The sequence below is a fragment of the Aythya fuligula genome, chromosome 1 (assembly GCF_009819795.1).
Source record: "Aythya fuligula isolate bAytFul2 chromosome 1, bAytFul2.pri, whole genome shotgun sequence".
Classification (NCBI taxonomy): Eukaryota; Metazoa; Chordata; class Aves; order Anseriformes; family Anatidae; genus Aythya; species Aythya fuligula.
In genome coordinates this window covers 125,698,700-125,722,620 of record NC_045559.1, presented here as the reverse complement: position 1 = coordinate 125,722,620, position 23,921 = coordinate 125,698,700, and the positions used below count along the sequence as shown (strand labels likewise).

The window sequence follows — 23,921 nt, the reverse complement described above, 5'->3', positions numbered from 1 at the left end:
GTCAAGCACCGGCACAGGTTCCCCAGGGAAGTGGTCATGGCATCCTAACCTGTTCACATATCCAGGATTGCCCCATCCCAGGTACAGAATTTGCTTGTTAAATCTCATAGTTGGTGATTGCTCAACCCTCCAATTTGTCAAGATCTTTCTGGAAGGCTACTCTACCTTCAAGGGCATCAACAGCTCCTCCTAATTTAGTGTCATCCACAAACTTATTTAGTATGAAGTCCTGCATCCAGATCTTTTATAAAAGCATCGATGCTTTTATATTTATTTTTATATTTATAAAAGCACTGATGCTTTGACTGCCCCTAAAATGGAGCCCTGAGGGGAAACCCAGTGGTGACTGGCCGCCAGTCTGATGTAACCCCATTTACTATAACCCTGTGAGCCTGACCCATCAGCCCGTTGTTCACCCATCATGTTATGTATTTGTCTAGTTGTATGCTGGACATCTTGTCCAGAAGGATACTGTGAGAAAAAGCATCTAAAGCTTTGCTGAAATCCAAAAAGATTACATCAACTGGCTTCCCTTGGCCTAGCACTCTGCAGGCACTACACTTCCCTTCTTTGCAGATTTCATGCAGCAACTGTAAAGACTCCTGTCACTAGCTCAAGGGTTGTCACAAAATTGAGCCCTCTCTGGAGGAACTGCGTACAACCCAGGCAGGCCCGGGTGCTGCAGGGGAATCCTCTTGTCTCTGCTGATCTTCACTGCACCTACTACAAATAGGGGCAGCAGCATCCATCAAGCGTTGCTGCCAGTGACAGGTTTGCATCCTTAGCCCATGCCTGTGTGCTTCAATCAGCTCGTTCTTTAGGAAGAAGGCAAACTACTTCAAGGGTCTGGAAGAAAAAAAAATCTCAATTCCTGGCAGTAGTTATTAAAGACACGAGGCACCTCAGAGTCCCCAAACCCTGTGATGGAAAATCCTAAGAATTTGAAGCAATCCAGTCACTGCAACATGCCAAGTTTTGGTCGTTGTTGTTATTGTTGTTGATGGTTTTTGGGTAGCTCATCTGCTCCCTCCACAGACTGAACACATAAGGGTATTTTGCCAATGATCAACTTCAAGCTGGAATAAAATTAACCAACCATAAAGAAGAGTTAAAGTAGTATAGATAAAGTAGTATAGATGCTACTGACAACAGAAAAGACTCCTAACAACGTAACAGCCTAGACACACAGTTAACAGGCACTGGACTTGAGCTACCCACTGTTACAATCAGGAAGAGTGAATGTGTAAGAATACCCAGTAAAAGCATTTCAAAAAAAGGATTTACTGTTAGGCACGTGATGCAGTAATAGGTCCCTCAGCTGTTACTGAGTCTCTTTCGGCTTCTGATTAAACTTCCTCTTCTTGAGCTGACAGCCTGAATATAAACCAAATTGCTCTGCAACTGTCCTTTCCGTCTACACGTTTAATAAAATGAAGAAAATCTAATTCATGGGACAGAAAATACAAAGTGCTAGAGGCAAGGCCTACCACAGCAGCATTGAAGAAAACATGCAAACTACTAGAACCGTTGTCTGTTTTGACAACCTATACATTATATATGCAGTTGAAAAGAAAAAAAATCTGGTCACTCAACTTGTCTCTATCTTAGCTATAAACGTTTTAAAGTATTGAAAGGAAAAGCCCCCCCCCAAATACATTTAGCATAATTAAAACATATGGATCCCAAATGCAGCCCAGGAGCAAACAAGCACTTGAAAGGAGAAACACATTTTTAGACACTTCTAGTGGTACCCTGCTGTTAATACCTACCTTCCTAGATGAAGTTTTTGAAAGTACTCATTGTTTTCAGCTAGTTTCTTCATTTGGTTGAGACTGATTATAAAAGTTGATCTTCAACACTAAATTTGATGGGCAAGATACAGCACAAGCAACCTGAATTAGTCAATAGGAATGCTGACTCATGCTTGGTGTGATGAGTGTGTGTGTATCCTCCCTGGCATCCTCCCTGCTCATCTCTTCTCCCACCTTTCCCAAAGGGCATGAACATCGACAGAAATAAATTAAGCTTCGTTTTGCTTTGTGTCAGAATGAGAAAGCATTGCCAACAATGACCTTCACAAAAGCAAGAGGCATCAAATTTAAAGGTACAAATGAAATTGCAATCAGACTACTCCATTATTTCAGACAGTACTTGCCTCTTCCCACAGCTCTTCCAAAACGCTGCGCTTATTTTAATTTTCGAGTCCTAATTTCTAATATTCACTCATAGTGTTCACATGCAAAAAACTAGGCTTGAGCTACCGAGCCAGTAGAGACTCAGGTCCCATGACATTCGTGTTCAGTAATAGCAAATGATTATGGTTTAGGTTGACTGCTCCTGTTATTGAGCAAGCTTCAGCAACCCATCTCACCTGAAAACGAGACTTACCTCATAGCCATGGAGAGAAGCAGTGGTTCACAACTTACATAGCCCGCAAGTCCAATCAGTTTGTCACGAAGAACCTGGTTAGGAGCACTGCCAGGTACCACACCGAGCAAACCGTCACCCTTAGTTAGTCATCAGTGTATTTTCATTGATGGCCACAGTATGCAGTACCACATACAGGCACAGTAGCACATACATCACAGTCATATGTTATACATAACCTATCAGTAGTAACAAGTAAATGGCACACAGCCAAGCAATCATGGGTCACCAGTTCCTCCTCCTCCTTTTGAGGAAGGAAAGGATAATTTATTTATTTTAAAAACATATATATATATTTTTTTAAAAACTTTGTGTCTGGACTATACCTGCAAAGAATTAGGGTGGAAAAGCATTAGGGCTGTCCAAAGAAGCATGCAGCTGCCACCATTATGAGGGATAGAGACAAAGAAGATAAAATCTGGAACAATGAACAAAAATCGTGTTTCAAAGTTTTAATCACAAAATGATCTTAAAATGTGAAACATCCTGGAGAACACAAAGTTTACACTTCAGTAGCAGAAAATTCATCTTTGAATCTCTACTTTCAATTTTACACTACAGGTGAAAAGCCAGCATCAGTTCCCAATATTGAAAGCCTTATTAAAAAATTATTTTGAAAATACTGTTACAGATGGAGCACCTTTCATGGTTTTAGTCAGTAATCTTGTAATCCTCCACCTGGCAGCTACTGTTTTACCTCCTTCTTCGCATGGAGACACTGAAAAGGGAGCTACTTGTACAAGCTGTTTCGCCACCCCAAAAAAAGACAGTATAAAGCTGCCCAGATTGCTCTGTGAAAGAAGCTCTAGCTGAGAATGAGGGAATGTATCGACAAAGACAATGCAGCCTAGCATGAAAACATCAATGAGGTGGTGTTGAGACAGAGCACTAATAAATAGGAAATTTCCTTAAAAGCTCTGAAGAGTTTTGGGTGAGCCAGACACAAGCCTATCACCACCAAGGACTGGAACCAATTCTGCCAGAATTTAGAATTTCATCTTTTTTTTCAGCTCCAGAGCTGAAGTATCTATGATACCAGAGAACTCTGGTACATAGAAAGAAGTTCCTTACAACAGCAGTGTATTTATCTGTATTTCTCCTTAGCACTGACCACGTACTTTACATTTTTCCCCTATGTACAATACTGTTTTTGGCAAGATAAATCCCATAGTATTTTTATCTTCAGTAACATTCACTGGATTTTAATCATTAACCTTTCTGCTAGCACAACTGAACAGAAATCTTCTGCACTTGGACCTCAAGCCCAGTTTTGAGAGCTTTTAACCATTTTCAGATCTGCTCAATAGTCTGAGGACACCAGTAAGCTAGGGAATGGTTTATAAACCTTATCCTGAAACTTTACCGTTTTTATGTTGATTCACAATTGAACTCTATAGACATAGAAAGACCTTATACACTTTAACAACAGGGAACTAAGAATGCTGTGTCAATAGCTCCTTTTTCCAATATTTAGCAAGTTTTACAATGATTATTTAAAACCCATGAAACATTTGGCAAAACTACTCAATACTAAGAAATAATCATCCCTAGAATAAGATCAGATCCAATAAAGGATAGAGATGCTATGAAGAAGGAAAGATATAAGAGAGAGGACATGATCTTAAAAGCTCTGGAAGCTCTAGCACAGAACTTCTCCTCAAAAATCATGTAAAGCAATGAGGCCACTCGATATTTAAAGCCATTTTGTTTTTATCTATTGGGGGTAGTCACTTTACATCATACCAAAAAGACTGTATAACGAATACAAGTGTCAAGAATCAGATTTTTATGGCACAAAAGGAAGTTTTGCATTAACCTGCTTTCAGAGTTGTTAAATACATAATTGAAGACAAACTAAGGCTACCACAAAATAATATTTGCATGATGATATTAGTCTTTATTCAGCTTTTTGACTGACTCCTCCAGTCCAAAGGTGGAGAAGAATCTTTCCATTAATTTGTTTCAGTAATTCATCCTGGATGAAAAGATTCTTTTCCTACGTTTGACACAAGTGTAATTTCTCTTTTACGTCGTTATTCAAGGTTCACATAAACTTTAATGTTGTGCCTTACACTGCATGGAGTTTAAGATTAAAATAAAACTCTACTCTTAACATAACCCTTTTCTATAATGTAAAAATATTCTACATGTTTAACATATCAATAATGTTAAGCATTCACTTTGGGGAAAAAACTGCTTTATGTATTTTTCAGTACAAACCCAACTGCTAATGTTTTGTATCAGGGTATCCCTGTTAAGTTGGTTGCCACCCAGTGTTCATCTTCTGCAACTACAGCTTAACTACTGTACTTAAAATACAGAAGAGCTATGCATACAAGACAGTTTTTAACAACTGCAAATTTGAGATGCTGCTTACTTTTCTTTGTTACTTCCCTCTACCTCTTCACTATGGCAAATTTACATCTTCATAATAATGAGTGTTTTTAATTATCAAAATCAGTATAAAAATAGCAGCATGCTAGTAGACATGAAAAGCAGATTCACGCATTATGAATTTAAATGCAGCTTTCTGCCTTCCCTTTGTATTATCAAAATCTTTTAAAAGTTAACGTCAAGGAAAGGGGTATAAGGACAGACACTGCATAGTATGTTTTGATACTAATCTGAACTGGGTATTTAATCAAAATCCATGATAATTACAGGGTAAACAATTTTTATTTCAAAATACAAGATTAACTGCATTGTAGTGATGAAAGCAGAAGAGGGGAAAATGCAGTCTTTTACAGCCCATGTCATTGTATTTCACTTACATCCAGAGGTAAAAGCTCTAATTGGTGAAGAGACAAAATATTTGTGGCAATTCATTTAGCCTTTGTGATAATCCAGCATTATCCATCTCTAAAGAAATATAAATACTTTAAAACAAACATTGAAAATAAATCCTTTTGATGTAACAAACTACACTCTTTACCGAGAATTTTCAGTCTTCTTAAAAGAAAGGGACTTCACCCAAAAAATAATCGAAATATCAATGTAGAACAATCCTTGGAGGAAGGAAGTTGGAATGTAAACCTCTGTTCCAAATTAGATCTGAAAAATAAATTAAAAAAATCATTTTCTTCACATGATTTTTAATCGATCAGTTCTGTCTTTAAGCTATTTTTTTTAAATAGTCAAAACAGGAAACTTCCTGAACTCACTACAATAATGTTTTTACCTCATCTTGTATCCCACTTTCTCAATAAGCAAGCATCCACTTTCCTCTTACGTCCCCACCACTGATGTTACGCTATTACTGTTATATAAGGAAGCAATTACGCCAATATGCTTACATATAAACAGTACAGACATAAATAAGTGCTTGATTCTCAAGAACAAAAGCCAAAACTGAGTTTAAGGGTAAGGTTCCTAAGTATTGACTATCAAAAGAAGTTTAGTGGCAAAACAGTTTTCTAACCATTCTTCTGACTTGAGCAGCCAAGCAAAGGCTCCACCACATTAACTCTGACTTTCAAAGCCACACTTCTTTCTAAGTGGGCTGCAATGATCCTCAGAGATTACTCATATTTTGTTACTTACACTTGCTCCTTTCTTAAAGAATATTGTAATATTGCATAGCTGAATAAAATTAAAAACAATCCTAGCTGCTCACATTAATATATTATCATCCCACACAAAGATGGATGTTTGGAAATTTTATTCTTGCAATATTCATACAGCAATTTAGCACTTTCAGTAGCTTCGTTATTAAAAGCATGCAGTACTAGAAAGCATTTCTAGCTAAACATTCAGTAAGCTCAACCACTGACAGATCTAAAGGGCAATTTTTCAAGTCTGAAGAAAATTTACCAAGATTTTGATACTTTGAAAATGTGTGATCGAAATTGAGAGCCTCAATGAGGTCAAAATAATACAAGCATTTAAAGAGAATTAGCCGTATCACCAACTCAGAGAAACGACTAAAAAGATGATGAGTTAAAGCATCAGGAGATAATTACAACAGTCTATCCAATTAAGTTAACTCACAGGCTCAGTAAGTTACTACTTATCCTCTGAGCCTTCTGAGTGTGTACACATTCATCTCTCTACTGCAAGATAAAGTAAATCATAGAAAAGATTTCACAGCAGATTCTAATTTGAATTATAATACATTTTACTACCATAAGAATGTGCACAGTCAGTTACTATGGGTTAGTGATAAGCAGTAACACAGCTGAATGTGACAATCTGCAAATTCGCAATTACGATTAGCACGACTAAGGTGAAGCTTTTCATGATCTTATGGAATTCACAGAATGCAACAAAAACTGAGATTTAAGGTATTAAACAAAAACAAAATAAAAATTCCTTCAACTGTTTCTGTACTTAGTATTAGATGGTGAGATTTTTAAAGCTACAGAGAAACTAGGAAGTTGAAACTTACATGGTTATGTAAGTCCTCAAAACATCTGCGTAACCTGTGACCTATTCCAGCAATTGGTGTCCAATATAATTTGGGTCAACATTGTCTATGGCTCATCTTGATTCAAATGAACTGGCCAAATCTGCCCCACATGGCATAGGAACTGACCCACAGGTCTTTGTGCAGGCTCCCTGCGTGGTATTTCCAGACTGCTTCGCAGGAGATGCCAGGAAATCCTACTAGTCTGCTAAACTTTCCTGTATCATCTACTTTGCTTTCCAACATGAGCCCCTTGGAAGGAGCTTACAGGAGCAGTATTTAGGGAGATGTTCCACTCCTTCAGAATCCAGCTACATCCAAGGATCTAACTGGTGAATTTTGTAACTGCAATTCCTCCCCCATGTGTGCACACACACACAATCACTCAATTAGACACTGCAACATAAATCTGAGTCTTTGGGGTCAATCTACTTTGATTTTGAGCATCTTAACAGTTAATGAGAAGACTGCTCTTCATTAAAGTTTTGATATCATGACACTAAGCATACGTGCTTTGCACAGAGGTGAACTAAAAGAGGACTGTAGGACAGAAAAGAGAACGGAACCCTTTTCTGAAGCAGTAATCTCAAACAACTATGAGGATTGTCTGAGGTAAAGCTTTATTCTGAAAAGAATTCCAGGAGCTGATGAAGTGAAACAACAGGTCTTCGAAGCAGTGCAAACTGAGAATGTGAATACACTATCATAAAATTATTTTAAGAATAAAATCCTTGACAAGGTAAGCTATTCTGAACATTAATGTATTGTTTTACTTGTTCTAAAAAACACTGAAAAACAGCTTATTGCCAAAGATGACAAACGTGATACAAAATACATGTCTACTACTTACATCATCAATATCTTCATCATCATCTCCAATATCATCAAACTGGATTTCATCATCATCTCCGGGACCAAATGTGTCTGTTTCATTGATTTTAGCTAAAAAAGCATTTAGAGAAGTTAAGGAATGCAATTATACCAAGTCAAGACACACTACATATTCTTATCCAATATGAACTTTGAATTTAAACTGAGAAGATTCTTACCATGTTCTGGAAGCTCCCCATATGCTTTCAGACTTCTGGCTTCATCTGCATTGTACTTTAGAATAACATCAGCCTTGTTATCCTAAATAAAGATTTATTAGTCATCTATAAAGGAAAAAAAAAAACTCCCTACTAACTACAGTTACTAGTTAACACCTATATTGTTTATGGAATAGCAGTATCTTGTTCCTCTATTTTCTTTAATTCTGAGCTTTAAAAAAAAACTAATTTATAAAATATCTTAATCTCTGGTGGGATATTTAATTCTGTCCTATTCTAAGCCACTTGAGAAGTTCAGTTCCATGCCTTTAAAATTAATCTTTCTTCAGAAAATACGCATAGTGAGGTGTTTGGTGGTCGCTGCGAAAGTTTTAAGCAATTCAATATATGCAGTAAACGACAACACCTTAAATAATTTACAATTTTATAACGTACGTTTCAGAAGCAGAATCTATCTTTGACTAAATTATGACAATACTGGAATTCATGAAAAAACATTTACCTAATGAAAGTTTGACAGTTGTTTTCCATTAGCCTTTACATTAGGTAAAGTTAAATTACTCTTTCCAGAAATTTAAGTAGAAACTATTCAGCAATTAATTGGTCTCTTAAGGTAAAAAGCCTAAACACCAAGGATCCAAAATTCTGATTACCACAATAAAGAGTTTGGTGCTTGGCTCCATCTTCCTTATATCACAAGACCCAAGCATCAAACAGCTACACCTGGAAAAAATAAAAGTTCAGGTGTGATGTCATTAAGGCCAGTGAGATGCCAACAAAGTCACAGGGTGCCATTAAATTTGGAAGAACAAGTTGTACTGGGTATTTGTCATCTAGTCATGACAATCCTTCCGTAATACAAGGAAAGTAAAAATCATGATTTAGAATAACTACACGCAAATTCAAAAAAAATTAGATGGGAATTCACTCAGTATACCTGCTGCAACTTTACGTTAAATAAAGCAGCCTGAAAGTTATTTTTCAGTAGCTAATTACAGGGAATTTTTACCTGGTAGTCTCGTAAGCCAACCAGTATGATATCTGATGTATTAATCCAAACCTGAAAGAGTAAGCATGTGTTGTATTTATTTATATATACACACACGTACATACACACACACTGAAAGACATTAAAATTACACTACAGTTACCGTTTCTACCTTCTGACTAATTAACTGGAAATATCCAATGTCATATTTTAACAGCAGAATCAAGCTTATAAATATCAGTAGATTTATTAGTAATAGCTCCATAATATGCTAAACAAGGTAAATCAAACTTCCTTGAAGGGCTTCTAGCCAGCAGGGTGGTTATTAGGTCATAGCTTTTGCAGAACAACAGAAATACTGCACCAAGCCACCTTTGTGAACTGAGCTCCAGAACAGCAAAAAAATAAAGAAAGGAAGAGCTGGTGAAGGGGGTGATGGACGAGCACAGTGATGATCCCAAGGAAAAGAATGGTGCTGCTTCTAGTAACTGACTATGCTCATCAGTCAAACCAAAGCCAGAAGCCTGCAGAACAGGACACGCGGACATAAATGCACCCGACAGTTCTAGCCCACACTAGCTTGGTTGTTGTAGAAGGAGCCTACTTCAGTTAAGACTTCATTTTGACACCAGGAGTAGTGAAGTGATGCTTTCCATAGTGAGAAATTAATTCTGCAGTGCCTAGCTTTTATCTGTGAGCCTTCTTCATTACCCTCAACAGTTCAAGTAACAAATGTATTGCTGGCAGCTAGTGGGGCTCACAATGACACCAAGATACATGCGTTTACTGGTCTCCAAAAACTAACAGGGAGAAAATCCACAATGAGCACATTGTGGACCATCTGTTTTTATTGAAACCCTTCAGTACCATGCACCATAAAGGACAGAAAGTTGTAACATCTGAAAAGGGTAAGAGATGACACCATCCAAAGATGGCAGAGTTATGATAGCAAATGTAACTTCCCTGAAGGTACAAAGTTTTGCAGATCAGCTCTGCATTTCATCTTTCTAGGAACTGATGAAGTGGACAACGAAGTGATGGCATTTGGGGTGCCTGCAGGAAGCTGTACAATTTTCCTCAATTGCCCTACCAGAACTATTCCCAGGTAAGTCACCAGTGAAAAGATGAAAATACATAGCCAGTTCCTCCCAAGTTCAAACGATAAACTAAGAAGGGTACCAAAACATGATTCTTAATGGTTTTAGGAAATAGCATATAAGACATCTCCCACCAGCCCAGGCTGCCCAAAGCCCCATCCAGCCTGGCCTTGAACACCTCCAGGGATGGGGCAGCCACAGCTTCTCTGGGCAGCCCGTGCCAGTTAGAAATACTAACTGTATTTTGTAAAGAGCTACACACATATTTTATTTATTTTTTTTTTACAACTGCTTATCATGCATAATGCCACTCTTTTCTATTGCAATGCTTCCAAATTACCTTTTTTCTTAGTTTCCCTCTGATATGACATAACCTCTTCACACCATCGAAACACAATGCCTCCAGTCTTCCATTGCCTAACATCTTGATCACCTGGGCATATTCTGAAAGAGACAGGAAGTTTGAGCAAAGCTACAATAAAAAAACAGCTTCATAAAACAAGTGTTAACTTTTGTCCCTGTAACCAAAATCTGCTGTAACAATTCAGCAAACACGAACTCCTGCGAGGACAATTATTCAGCCACACAGGCTGATGGAATTTCGTTGTTGACATTAATGTTTGCAAACACTGGTCCTTCTTGGTTGTATCCATGCTTTTGCTTTCATTACATGCTTACTGAAGATGATTCTTACAGTTACCAGGTTATGCTCAGAGTTTAAGTTAATTATAGCGACACAGTTCCTGTCCTTACAAAATCATGTGTTACTACCAAGGGAAGAGGAGGAAGTGGCACGTTCTGTTTACCCCGCCAACACTCTGAATCCCATCTACAGAAAAAAACAAAACAAAACAAAACAAAACAAAACAACACGTTCTGCTTTTAAGGGCAATTTCTGATGATGTCAGGAACTGTCTGAAAGGCACCCCCGTACTTACCAGGCTTCAGCTGTGGAAGCTTCTCTCCAGCATCCCTCCCATCCTTGCCATCTCTCACGTTATTTTTAATCTCCTTCCCTCACTCAGATGCAGAAATCACTACTGAAGTTCTTTACTCATAGTATTAAAGTTTGCAGTGTAACATATCACCACTTAACTGAAAGGAATATGGCTTGTGAGAATGATAACATTCTCTGACCACCCACACTTGCCAGGAAAAGAAATTTTCTTAATTAGCCAGAGCTGTATTTCAATATTCTACAACCTTGCCATAGCACAAGCTAGACAGTGCAACAAACCTCATCATAATATTAAAAATTGAGTGGATTTCATTAAACAGATTTTACTTGGGAGTTGAAACAGACTTTGAGTTTTATAGGTGCATCAAAATCAACTTGTTTTTACTTACAACTTTCCCAGAATTTCAGCAAAAGATTAAAAAAAAATGCATTAAGATGGTGCTGTCTTTACAGCCATTTAAGGTCAGCACTCTGCCAGTATTTCTAACAAGCCTTAGTTTATTTGCTCTTCTTGCTCAGCTGGGGAAGCACTCACATATATGCAAGCCACTACAAGAGTGTGACACGCAGGCCAGGGTAAACCAAAAGGCAGGTGAGATCACTGTCACCAGAAGGCAGAGGACAGGGGAACCCCAGCCACCACCCTCCAGCTGAATACCCCTGTTGCTTGTTTTGCCTGAACCTGTCCAAGTAAGGACCTTGTGATAATTCCCATTTTAATACCTGTTGGGCATCCCGCCCCCAACCCGGCAGGCAATTCATCTAAGCCAAGAGGGGAAGTGGAAGAATGCTGAGGTCTTTCCAGCCAGACTTCAGAGATCTCAGAGAAGGACCCAGGAAACGCTGCAGTTGGTATAAAACGGAGCAGGACCACGCATCCAAGGGACAGCCAGCAACTGCTTGAAAGAGCAGCTAGGCTAGGTGCTTACAGCCCCTCACGAAGAGCAGCCCAAGGGATCCCCAGAGAACATTTACATGCATGCTGTATTACACATCAAATAATATCAGGGAGGGGCAAGCTTCATTCTTAAGTGGTGAAGCTATTTAATATTTCCCTTTTCCTAACGTCACCCTTCTACTCTCAATCTGTAATTTAGAGTTCAAATACAACCCCAGTGAGAATCCCTTTTTTTTTTCTTCCAGAATAACTTTGTATTTCTCAGACATCCAGATGTTTTGTGTGTGTCACTTACACACCTGACTGAAACCAATGGCACTGACAAATGGTAGTTGACAACTCACCTTGCCCGTCCTCCTTGAACACCAGTTCTCTTTTTTCTGATTCATTCTCATTCTTACCTCGTCGTCTGTTTTTACCTCCTTTACCTACATTTTAGAAGGGGAGAAAACAGTATGTGTTATTACCTGTGAAGGGCCTGGGACACAAGTCCTGTGAGGGGCGGCTGAGGGAGCTGGGGGTGTTTGGTCTGGGGAAGAGGAGGCTCAGGGAAGACCTCATTGCTCTCTGCAGGTACCTGAAAGGAAGGGGTGGGCAGCTGGGGGTCGGCCTCTTCTCACAGGGAACTAGTGATAGGACTGGAGGGAATGGCCTCAAGTTGTGCCAGGGGAGGTCCAGGTTGGGAATTAGCAGACATTTCTTCTCAGAAAGCGCAGTCAGGCACTGGGACGGGTTGCCCAGGGAGGTGGTGGAGTCACCGCCCCTGAGGGTGTTCAAGGAAAGGTTGGACGTGGTGCTTGGGGACAGGGCTCAGTGGGTGACAGTAGTGGTAGGGGGGTGGTTGGGGCAGATGATCTTGGGGGTCTCTTCCCACCTTAATGAGTCCATGAACGCAGTAAGCGCAGTAACCAGACGAGGATTTCCGTGCCTGTTTCCTTTTAACCACCCTCCCCAGCCCTGCCTGCTTCGCTCATCCCCCACTTCCACCCCAACCCCTCCCTGGCCACCAGCACCACAGAACCCCCCTCCTCCTCCCTCCCAGCCCTCCACCCGCCCTCCCCGCCCTTCCTACCCCCAAACCCCAAACCCCTGCCCCCCAAATCCCCCCCCACAACCCCCCCCAGCCGCTGGGCGCGGCGCAGGAGCCCCACACGTGGCAGGCCCCGGGCGGCCCCGCTCCCCCCGGCGGGGCCCGCATCGGGCTCGGGGCTCGGGGCCGGGCCCCGGGGCCGGGGGCTGGGGGCGGGGAGGGGCCGGGGGGGAAGGGAGGGACCCGGGGGGGCCTCACCTTTGTTCTTGGGCATGGCGCAGGGCGCGGGGCGGCGGAGGGCGGCGGGTGGGCCTGGGGGCTCGGCGAGCGGCGGCTGCGCGCGGTAAAGGGAGAGCGGCGGCGGAAGGCGCGGGGAGGCGGCGGGGCCGGCGGGAGGCGCCCCCTGCAGGAGCGGAGGAGCCGCAGCCGCGGGGATGGGGTGGGAAGGGGTGGGGTGGGATGGGATGGGATGGGATGGGGGAGTGGTCGCTGCCCTGCAGCAGCCCACACAGTGCTGGGCTCTGCGCTGGGAGCTAGGACAGCGCTGGTATCACAGCGGTGCTGTGCCTGCTGCTGAGCAGTGCTGGCACCGCATCGGGACTCCCTCCAGCTCCCCAGGGCCAGCAGGCTGCGCGTGGGCAAAGAGAGACCAAGGGACATCACCAGGGCAGCTGACCTAACCCAAGCAAACCCAACCGTGCCATGTGCTGTCACACTCAGCAAGAAAAGAAGCACAGCACCTCTGGGCGCCACGGCTGCCTGTGTTTCATTGGGTGTTCAAAGGGAAAATCCCCACTGCACACCCTGCAACTGCTGCTACCTGGAGTAAGTGGGTAGCATTAATTTCTCAGCAGGCTAGAGCCCGCTTGAAGCCAGCCGCCCAGCAATCCTGGAAGAGATCATGGACTGGCCAGAGGGCAGGGATTTCAGAGTGCCGACAAAAAGGTAACGCGTGCCAAAGGGGCACCAGCACACAAAGAGTTGCCAGAAGACAGAAAGCAGTAGGTGTTGTTCACTGACGGATCCTGCCGTGTGCTAGGGAGCCATCGGAAATGGCAAGCTGCTGTGTGGAGTCCCACACTGTGAGTTGTGGAGGCCGTGGAAGGGGAAGGGGAGTCGAGTCAGTATGCAGAAAAGAAAGCCGTACAACTGGCCCTACAGATTGCCGAAAGAGAAAAATGGCCAGCACTGTACCTCCACACTGACTCATGGATGGTGGCAAATGCTCTGTGGGGGTGGTTGCAGCAATGGAAACAAAGCAACTGGCAGAGCAGAGGTAAACCTACATGGGCTGCTACCCTGTGGCAAGATATTGCTGCCCGGGTAGAAAACCTGGGGGTAAAGGTACGTCAGGTAGGTGCCCACGTGCCCAAGAGTCGCCCTACGGAAGAACATCAGAACAACACAGGGGTGGATGGAGCTTCAGAACTTGAAGTGGCTCAGGTGGACCTGGACTGGGCACGTAAGGGTGAGCTGTTTGTCGCTCGATGGGCCCATGAAACATCAGGACATCTGGGGAGGGATGCCACATACAGATGGGCTCGTGATCGAGGCGGGGACCTGACCCCTGAGGCCATCACACAGGTTACCCATGAGTGTGAGACCTGTGCTGCAGTCAAGAGAGCCACGAAGGTAAGGTCTCCCTGGAACAGGGGGAGATGGCTAGGGTTTCAATATGGTGAGGCCTGTCAAATTGACTATATCGGAGCACTCCCACGTACCCTCCAAGGCAAACGGTACATACTCACCATGGTAGAAGCAACTACTGGGTGGCTGGAAACATTACCTGTAAAGCATGCCACGGCTCGAAACACTTTTTGGGCCTGGAAAGGCAAGTGCTTTGGCGTCATGGTACACCAGAGAGAATTGAGTCTGACAACTGGAGTCATTTCCCAAATAATCTTGACACCTCCTGGACTAAGAGGCATGGCATTGAGTGGGTGTATCACATATCCCTTATCACCCACAAGAGAGACCAAGCGACATCACCAGGGCAGCTGACCTAACCCAATCAAACCCAACCGTGCCATGTGGTGTCACACTCAGTAATAAAAGGTGGGAAAAGGAAGAAGAAGGGAATGGTAGGCTCTCATTGTGAAAACTTCCGTCCTCCTGAACAACAGCTACATGTGTTGCAGTCCTGCTTCAAGGACGTGGTCAAGCATCACTCATTGGTGGGAAGTATAGTGTTACTGCTTTTCTCTCTCTGTGCTTCTGCGGGGCCATTGCTTTTTTGTTTGTTTTTCCTCTCCCCTTACCCTTTATTTAAACATCCTTATCTGAAACCTTGACCCCTTTGTGTTGTATTTTCTCCCCCTTCCCCTTTGAGAAGGGGGAGTGAGAGTGTGGCTGTGTAAAGCTTAGCTGCCCACCTGAGTAAAACCACCCCAGTATGCTGCAAATGTAGTCTAGTGTTAGTGATGGGCACACACAACGGATTTATAACTGGGCAGAACAAATGACTATCCAAGAAAGCAACTTGTAATATGTTTGAAAGTTTATTCATAGTAGAAATTTCAATTTCTTTTGAAGACTACAAAACCTGCCATTAGACAGGAGTACAAGCAACATTATCTCTCCAGAACTGTTCATAGTTATATCTGGAACAGTTCTGATTACACAGTAATAGCATGATTGGAACATTTCCTAGATCAAACTCTGAATAAAACAATCATTTAAAGTATTCAGTACATTTTTTTTAACTAGCATTTCAAATCTATGACAGCAGTGCCAAGCATCTATCAGATGCTATTGTAATGGTCTAGAATAAGGTACAATACCACTGACTTCCTGGAATAGTACCTTAGACTCACTCACGTGCCATGCTGAGAAAACTAGTATAAAGTATGATTGTATAGAATTGTAGAAAAATATTTTATCTGTGATTTTGTCATTTTTTAAAAATGTTTTTAAGTAGACTCCCCCCCATCTAGGTTGCAAAATAATTACATCCCTCATAAGTACACCTTCCCTTTGATTAGGTCAAGAGTATCAAGATAAAGCTAATTTACATCATTTTCATAAGTGAAAATTCATCCATTAACCACTGCTGCTTACTGAGGACCAGCATACATTGAATCCTTTCCTTCCAGTAATAAAAAAGCACAGCTTTAGTTGGTACACCACATTTACAAAAGAAAAACAAAAGAAAAAAAAAACCCGGACACGCAAATCTATTTTCTTATGCCCTAGACTCTTTAGAAAAAAGGTTTTAAATATTCCCTTGAAAAATTCCCTATAAGTTTTATTCATAATTACTGCAACATTGAATGAAGAACTTTGCCCTTACTAGATACAGATGGCATTAAATGAGTATTGCAACTACTCTCTCCCCCGCTGTTCTCTCATGCTCTCAAGTACAGTAATTTCACACTAAAAATAGATGATGGGCTACATATAGGAAATTCACCTGCATTTCTATTTTTATTATTTTATTTTTTTTTAAATCCTCCAGAACTTGGTATCCTGCTATGCGTTGTACCAAGCAGCAGTCCAGCAGGGAATCTAACAGTGTCTCACCCGTACATTCTAATAGAAAGGTGCTAGGATTCAAAGAAGCATTATGTGGATTTCTTTACAGCTTTTAACAAACTGCAGCTAGAAAACCAAAAGTAAATGTGAAAGTTGTGAACATAGATCCAAAAATGGAGGAAAGGTATAGAAGCAAGTCTAGCCTGTAAAATGTACTACCTGCATAGATGGGCCATTTCTAACTTTGTTTAGAAAGCAACTTTGAAAAAAATAGTGGATCTAGACTTCAACACATCTGATACTTCATCATCATACACTAAACCGTCCTGTTTTACTGACATCTAAATGTTCATCCTGTGTCACTACATACAAAACAGTAGCAATATCTGTCAAATCTAGACTAAATTATCAGCTTACTTGAGAATGTAGATAACCTAAAATGCAGGAGTTGACATTGCTTGGCTATTTGACTCATGACCAGTGAGCATGAGAGCTACAAAAAATGGCTGAACTAATGAGATTTTTATATTATTTTAACATGGATAATTGCCAATAGAGAAGCATCTTAATACTTCCTTTCAATCTGTTCTGTGCCAGCTATCTATGCACATTGAGAACATGGGAGAAACTCCTTCCTGAACTGGAATACTATTACCAACACATTAGCAAGTACTGCCATTCCTTTACTTCAACAGTATCACTTTTACATCTTGTTTATTGACTAGATATGACAATATTCAGATTAACACTTTTAAAAACAATTCCAGAAGGCATGATTTCTAGGATTTGGTAAGTCTGACTTACAGTCACTCATAGAACTGAAAATACATTTTCTGAAAAGTGAAGTTTTTTTTTTTTTTTTTAATACCTCTGAAACTGCAGACACTGTCAAACAACAACAAAAAGTCAAGATGGCCTTTTTCTGCTACTAGTTAAAGATGTTTCTTGAACGAAGGGTAGATGCACCTGTACAGCTGAAGTAAACTTCAATGCTAGAGCACCATGTAAGGGAAAACTGCTAATTGCCCTGAAGAACTGTGTGTTTAAGTTTCTGAGATTGATGGTCATTAAGTATCTTTGCTCCTAAACCAATTCCTTAGCCATTAAAGGCAATATATGAAGAACACCATGCATGTAAAAGCAAAAAATATAAATAAAAAAAATACATCTTTGGGGTATTGATGAAGTACTAGATCTGGATTTAGGGAGCCTGATTTTCTAGCAGCTTTGCCAAATAAATGAGATCAGCACTGGGACAAATTATCATCATGGATTAAATATTTAACAGATTTTTAAGAAGGGAAATGAAATGGGATCCTTTGCAAGTTTAACAAAGGGAGTTTTCCCAAAGAACTTGGGAAAACTTGTGTCAGAAGGAACATTCTCACATTCACATAAAGCAAATCTGTGGTGTTGTGAAGATGATTTCCCCTCTGATGATTTCAGGGAAAGCAGCAAATTAATCACTATAAAAGAAATGTTATACTACTATTCAAGAAAACACCTTCTCATGTAAAATCACAGCTTTTACTTTTTCAATTGTACTGGTTCACATAGAGATGTTCACCTGGACCTACGTTTTTTAAAGCTGGAGGTCCTAACAACCATTTTCATATCTGGATCAAGCTGACGTAGCACAGTATTTTGGTGGAGTTGGGTACTCATCCCAGTTCAGACACATTCCAGCGTGCCTTCTCATTTGGGCAATTGAGCTTTCAAGACCAGCTATCAAGACATGTCTTTAACTACTGAAGATACGAGGAGAACAGAGCATTAAAAGTTAGCATTAGTATTTAAAAACAAGTCTTCCACCCCTATTACAAATTTGCTTTCAGCTGTGGAAAAGTGAGAACACTCATTTCTGAACAGTTTTGCTTTACCCAACCTGGAAAAATACTATTTTTCATGGTAAATTACAACGACCTTTTCCAATCCCAGACAGATCAGCATGATTCTCTGTGTTTTGTTTAGGCTGTCACTTAAAATTATGAGAAGTTAACTGGCAGAACATTGGATCCATCAGTTTTCCAACTACAGTGAATGCAGTTTAAACCTGCTTTTTCCGGGCTTATTAGTGGACATTGTTTTGCTTTCTCTTCAATGCTGCCTTTCTTCTATAATACCAACATTCACTGAACAAATCCTCTGCAGCTTAAACAAAAAAGTCACAGAATAGAGCTAAAATATTAACAATGGATTATAAGAATAAACAATATAGAAATGTCCTCTATCCGAAAGTATTTAGTAATGATTCCTGAGTCCAGAGATTAGATGGGGCAAAATAAAAGGGAGGAGAGGAGGAACAGAACACATAGTGAGATATGGAGCAAGTTATCTTTTCTCTGGGTTATATTATCTATTGTATATATAGTATGGCAAGAGATCCACTGTTTAAATTTTGAATACTATAAACAGCATCCTGGTTTTTATAACATGACATGCAGTGTCAAAAACATGGAAATGTAGAAAAAACATAGGCAAGGAGAAATACATATTCATAGTATTACATTCAATAGCTGTTTAACAGTCAGGCTTCTTTTAGAGCTGTCCAACAATGCTGATTAATCCAGGTGAACTGTTTAATCAGACTTAATTGTCAAAATGGTTAATAATATCTAAGTAAAACAAGGCATGTATACATTAAAGAAAACAGCACAGAAATGTGCTGCTCATGAACTGTTTACAAAAACATACAAAATGTTGGATGGCACAAAGTATATAGTGCTAATATAAACAGATCATTTAAGCTAAGTGCTTAACATAAACTGTCCGTCTCTACCTGTAACAAAGAATATGTTAGGGGACAAAAAATATTCCTTATAAAAAATAATGCTATGTGGTGCAGAGTGCTTTATTCAGTGTATTTTTGACAGAGGTGGCATTTGTAATTCTTCTGGTTTATTCAATTGTGAACATGATCATTTTCATCGTGTTTCCACTTGTCACTCCATTTGAAGCTCCAGTAAGATCAGTAACTTGCCATCAACAGTTTTTAAAGCGAGAATAGATGAAAGCAGTAGCAGCAGCAGGAGCAGCAGCATTATAGGTACCAGCTGGGACAGAGTGTGCTTGCAGGTATCTGTCAGATATGTGCTACCTGTCGCCATGATTTGTGCTATCATCTTATACCATGGTACCAAATATCTGGGTGAGGTCACTTCACAGGGCTGTTGAGGTAATTTTTTTTATACCTCTCCTCTGAGCAAGAGTAGAACGGCCAACTGGCTCCAAAACCGGTGACTGATTACGATTCAAAGCAGAATAAGTCGCTGCCATTGCACCCTGTTGTGAGAATGCCAAGGGGGAAAAATGAGAAGATTGCATTGTGAGTGATGCATTTATTATAGATAACACAACATTAAGTATTAGACATTCTGAACAAGTTTTAACTTTCAGTCTATTTTCACCTACGAAACAGAAACACACCACTGCGTTACTCAAATAACAGCAGTATTACACTACAAAACTCACATATAACAAATAATTTTCAGATCAATCTGAAGTGATTTTATCCTGATTAAGAAAAAAACAACAAAAAATAGAAGGTATAAGAAATACTGCAAAATCAAGTTCTCTCTCCATACTTTGTGAAATACTTGGTGGGCCATCTCTGCTTATAACTTCCATAACCTTTTCCATTTTCAACAAAATATTTAAAAATCACCAACATTATTCAGCACATAAGTTTTCTTACACTTTTAAAAACACAACATTGTAAGCCATGGGATCAAAACTTGCTCCACTTTCTACTTGTTTTTGGATGCTAGAAATTTCTAGTAACTGACTCAAACAGAATGTTAATTATATTTTTCAGATCCCTTTAAAGTTGCATGACAGTTGTTGTTGTTTTTTTTCCACACAAAACTGATGGGGTAGTGTGGAATACACAGGAGTAGAATTTTGAAAAAGTTGACTTAAAAAAAAACAAAACACTTTAAAATTAGCTCAACTATTTTTCATCTCCCCTATAGTCACCTGACATTTCCACTTAGAAATTTGATTTTTTTTTTTTAACTTCAGTTTCATACTGGTAAGTTTAACTTCCTTAAAAGTACAATAACTTTCGAACCTCAGAAAATGAGTCTTTTTAAAACATATTATACATGTATTTATGGACAGCAAATGTGCTCTTATGAAATCCTATTTTGTATATAACAAGATCACTTTATTGCTTAAAGCAACTTAAATCAACAATTGTAACTTTTAAACAGTATTTAGAAAAAACACAATCTACAGTAACTTTACATGTATGTCTTTAAATTTTTAATTATTTTCTTTAGAGTTATTATGGCTAAACAGAAAAAAATGAACAAATATCTGCTTGCCTTCACTAAATGTGGAGCATCCTGCCTGTTCAGCTGGTATTGAGGCAACTGGTCACAGTGAACTATCCAGGGATGGCTAAGAACTTGGGCTGCAGTCAGTCTTTGATGTGGGTCAACATGAAGCATTTTTGAAACAAGATCCTGTCAATAATACACAAGGAGTCAATGCAAGTAACAGTAAAACTTCAGCTTTAAAACTTACTACAGTTCAAAATTGAAAATTTTAGTAGTATAAATGTAGGTTCATAACATCCATTTGAAGCAGCTAAAAAGCTGCTGAGCAGTACCTAACACTACATCTTTTAGTTATGCAACTGAATGGACATTAGGCAACACAACTGAGAAATAAACAACTGAGAAAATAGATAATCCTTCCCCTTGCTTATCTTCCCATTGTCTAACAATCTTTCAGCTCTGCATGTTGAAGATTGAATTCTAGTACTTCAACAAATAAACTACTCAAATCCTAACGGAAGAGTATGAGATGAACTGTCTTGTGTAACTCTGAAGAACTCACCCAAACAGAAAAACGTGAAATACGTTTCTAGCCTGAATCAGTGGGGCACATTCTAATATTTTTAGTCTCCTGATTTAGATTTTCTGAATGATTTTTTTGAATGTCATTCTTCCACATGAAGTATCATTACAGCATTTTGTGACACAGATGGTTGCACACCTATGTGAAATGCTGATAAAACATGATCTATTTCTAAGACAATTGTTAACAACTATAGTATAAAGCAGCCCTAATTTTCTTCCTACATGCAAGTGACTGTTGAAACACAAAAGGATCTTAAAAACTTGTTAATATATAAGGGATCAGCTCAGTATTTTGAAGTAACAATAATAACGGATGAAATGTATCAAATCATGTATGATATGATATATACATTATTAGCAACACATTATATTGAAATCTATTTCTCATCCCCCAAAGGAATAAGCAAATATACTTGCCTTTGCTGTATCTGATACAGTATTCCAATAACCACCGCTGAGAGAGAACTTCCCACTACCTATTCGGGCCAAAATCTCCTCTGGGGTATCATCAGGACCATTTGCAAAAGGAGTGTAGCTATTTAAACAAACAATTTCAATGTTAATTACTTCCATAATCTGGACCTCAACTGTTACTATAAATTATTACAATATTCAACAAGTTCAACATAATTAAAGGCAACAGATAGCTAAATAGCTGGAAGAGCATGTATTCTTAAGAGGTATGAAAATGCATGACACTGACTGTTCTTACCATATGTATTCTTTCTTTACTGGTTCTAAGAAACCTAACTATTGGTGGTTCCTGAATTACATAAAGTAGTCCTTAAACCTTCATATCTTAGTGAAGTAATAAAGCTATTATACAATGAAATGTGAAGACTTCATAGTGTATCTGAAAAAGAATACTGTTTTGATACAAAGGTGTAGCAATTTTACTTGCTTTGCTATAAGCATTCACGCTGCTATCAGAACATCCAAAACAAAAAAGAATTATATGTATATTTAAAAACAAACATATTCAACACTTCCTTTAAGAGTTAGTAACATTATCATTATTTGAAAATACTGCAACGCTGCTAAAAAAAAAAAAAACACAAAACAACAACAATCCAGCATAAAAAGAATTTATCTAGCAGGTGCAATGGCAGCTATCTTTTGAACTTGTGGAGCTAGTTTTGAACTTGTTGAATTAGTTATTTGTCATCTTTTACATACATCATGTCTGTTGCATACAAACATTTCTATAGCATTTATTATATCATAATTGCATCACTTCAAACTATTCAACAGCTGAGTTTTGCCCACAATCATGCTTCAAAGCACTGCAATTATATTTGCAACATATTTCCTTCAAAATATATGCTGCTTATTCAGCTAATTTTCACATAAACAACCAGCTCTTACTCCTAAATCACAAAAAGCAGAAATTAAACACCTGAAGTAGATGTGACATGAGGAACTGAGAATTTTTCATATCAGTTCCTGCAAATTTGGATTCTGTTAAAGGCAAAACATATTTAACTTCCACTGCAGTTGAAGTTGAGAATGATCTGTGTCCTACTCTCCTGACAAACACCTTCAATAGTGGGCTTATACATGTATTTCTTTTTGTTTACATGCTTATTTTCTTTTTGCTTGCTATTCTAAAGTAAAGCAAGCCAACAAACAAAAAACACAAACTCTTACCCAGTAAGCATAGTATAAAGCAGAACACCAAGGCTCCATATGTCACATGCAGCGTCATAGCCTTGCCTCTTTAAAACCTGAGGGAGACAAATATTTTTTTCTGCAAAAAAATGCTTAGATTATGCAATAACAACATTAAGCTCTTAGATGTTTAATGTTCTTGAAGTGATTTCACTTGTTATACAAGAATGAAACAAACACCTAACTAGCAAAAAAAAATCCCATCAAAGAAATCGAGGCATTAGTTATCCTGGTATTTACCTCTGGTGCAACGAAATTTGCTGTATAACATGGAGTCATCAGAAGACCATTTTCTGCTCGTAGTTGTTTTGCAAAGCCAAAATCACAAATTCGAATTGACTCTGGATTTCCAGATTCATCAACATAAAGAATATTGCTAGGTTTCAGGTCTCTATGAACAACCTGGAAAAAAAACAAACCACAAAATACAATAAACTTAAGAGGGGAAAGCAGTTTCTATTGTAATCATCTATTCTGCTATTTAATTTCAAACTCATCAGTAATCACTGTCAGATTTCTAGTGTCTGACATCAACTGTAGCATTCTGACACTCAGTGGTATCCAGAGTAGTGCAATTCTAATGTGAAAACTCCACCCCACCACCAACAAACCCCAGCAAAACCACAAACCAAGATGTTTTGTTCTAAGGGGCAAATGCATGTATTTGCATTTTAACATGTACCTATATGTTAAATATACATATCTATACATATACATATGATCTAAAGAGTCTCATATACCTAGGAGTCTCTATATCTATAGGTATATGAGACTCTTTAGATCAGAACCTCTGGCTATCAATACCTTTTGCAATCATGGATGTCCTTAGCTGATGCTGAGCCCGTGTGTCACATAACCACACACCAGTTATTGCAGAGAGGAATAACATATACAGAGAGGAATAACTCTCTGTATTCAATTCTGATAAATTAAATTAACCTCAGTGCAAACATTTATAGCCAAACATTAAGGAGAGTTTTTAATACAGCTCTGTCAAAAAATACAGATATAATTTTCAAATGGACTAACATTTCATAAAAGCCTATACTGGTTCCCCTATGGTTGTTC

At 39.3% G+C, this 23,921-nt stretch overlaps 2 protein-coding genes across 4 annotated transcripts in view; both read right to left on the bottom strand.

Annotated features, from left to right (window-relative positions):
- Positions 1 to 2,864: 2,864 nt before the first annotated feature.
- EIF1AX (eukaryotic translation initiation factor 1A X-linked) lies at positions 2,865 to 13,196 on the bottom strand. Its single transcript, XM_032198803.1, has 7 exons — positions 13,108 to 13,196; positions 12,164 to 12,247; positions 10,304 to 10,407; positions 8,888 to 8,938; positions 7,879 to 7,960; positions 7,680 to 7,771; positions 2,865 to 5,478 (listed from the first exon to the last, which is right to left on the bottom strand). The coding sequence occupies exons 1-7, from the start codon at positions 13,121 to 13,123 to the stop codon at positions 5,473 to 5,475; spliced, it is 435 nt and encodes a 144-aa protein (XP_032054694.1). The 5' UTR covers positions 13,124 to 13,196; the 3' UTR covers positions 2,865 to 5,472.
- A 2,135-nt stretch (positions 13,197 to 15,331) lies between these two features.
- Positions 15,332 to 23,921, bottom strand: part of RPS6KA3 (ribosomal protein S6 kinase A3) — a 76,163-nt gene continuing 67,573 nt past the window's right edge. For all 3 annotated transcript variants that reach the window (XM_032197841.1, XM_032197851.1, XM_032197858.1), the window contains 5 exons: positions 23,094 to 23,255; positions 22,833 to 22,909; positions 21,603 to 21,720; positions 20,646 to 20,786; positions 15,332 to 19,602 (listed from right to left, as the gene is read on the bottom strand). In XM_032197841.1, the coding sequence (XP_032053732.1) occupies positions 19,480 to 19,602; positions 20,646 to 20,786; positions 21,603 to 21,720; positions 22,833 to 22,909; positions 23,094 to 23,255 (621 nt within the window). In that variant the 3' untranslated portion in view covers positions 15,332 to 19,479. The remainder of the gene's footprint in view (positions 19,603 to 20,645; positions 20,787 to 21,602; positions 21,721 to 22,832; positions 22,910 to 23,093; positions 23,256 to 23,921) is intronic.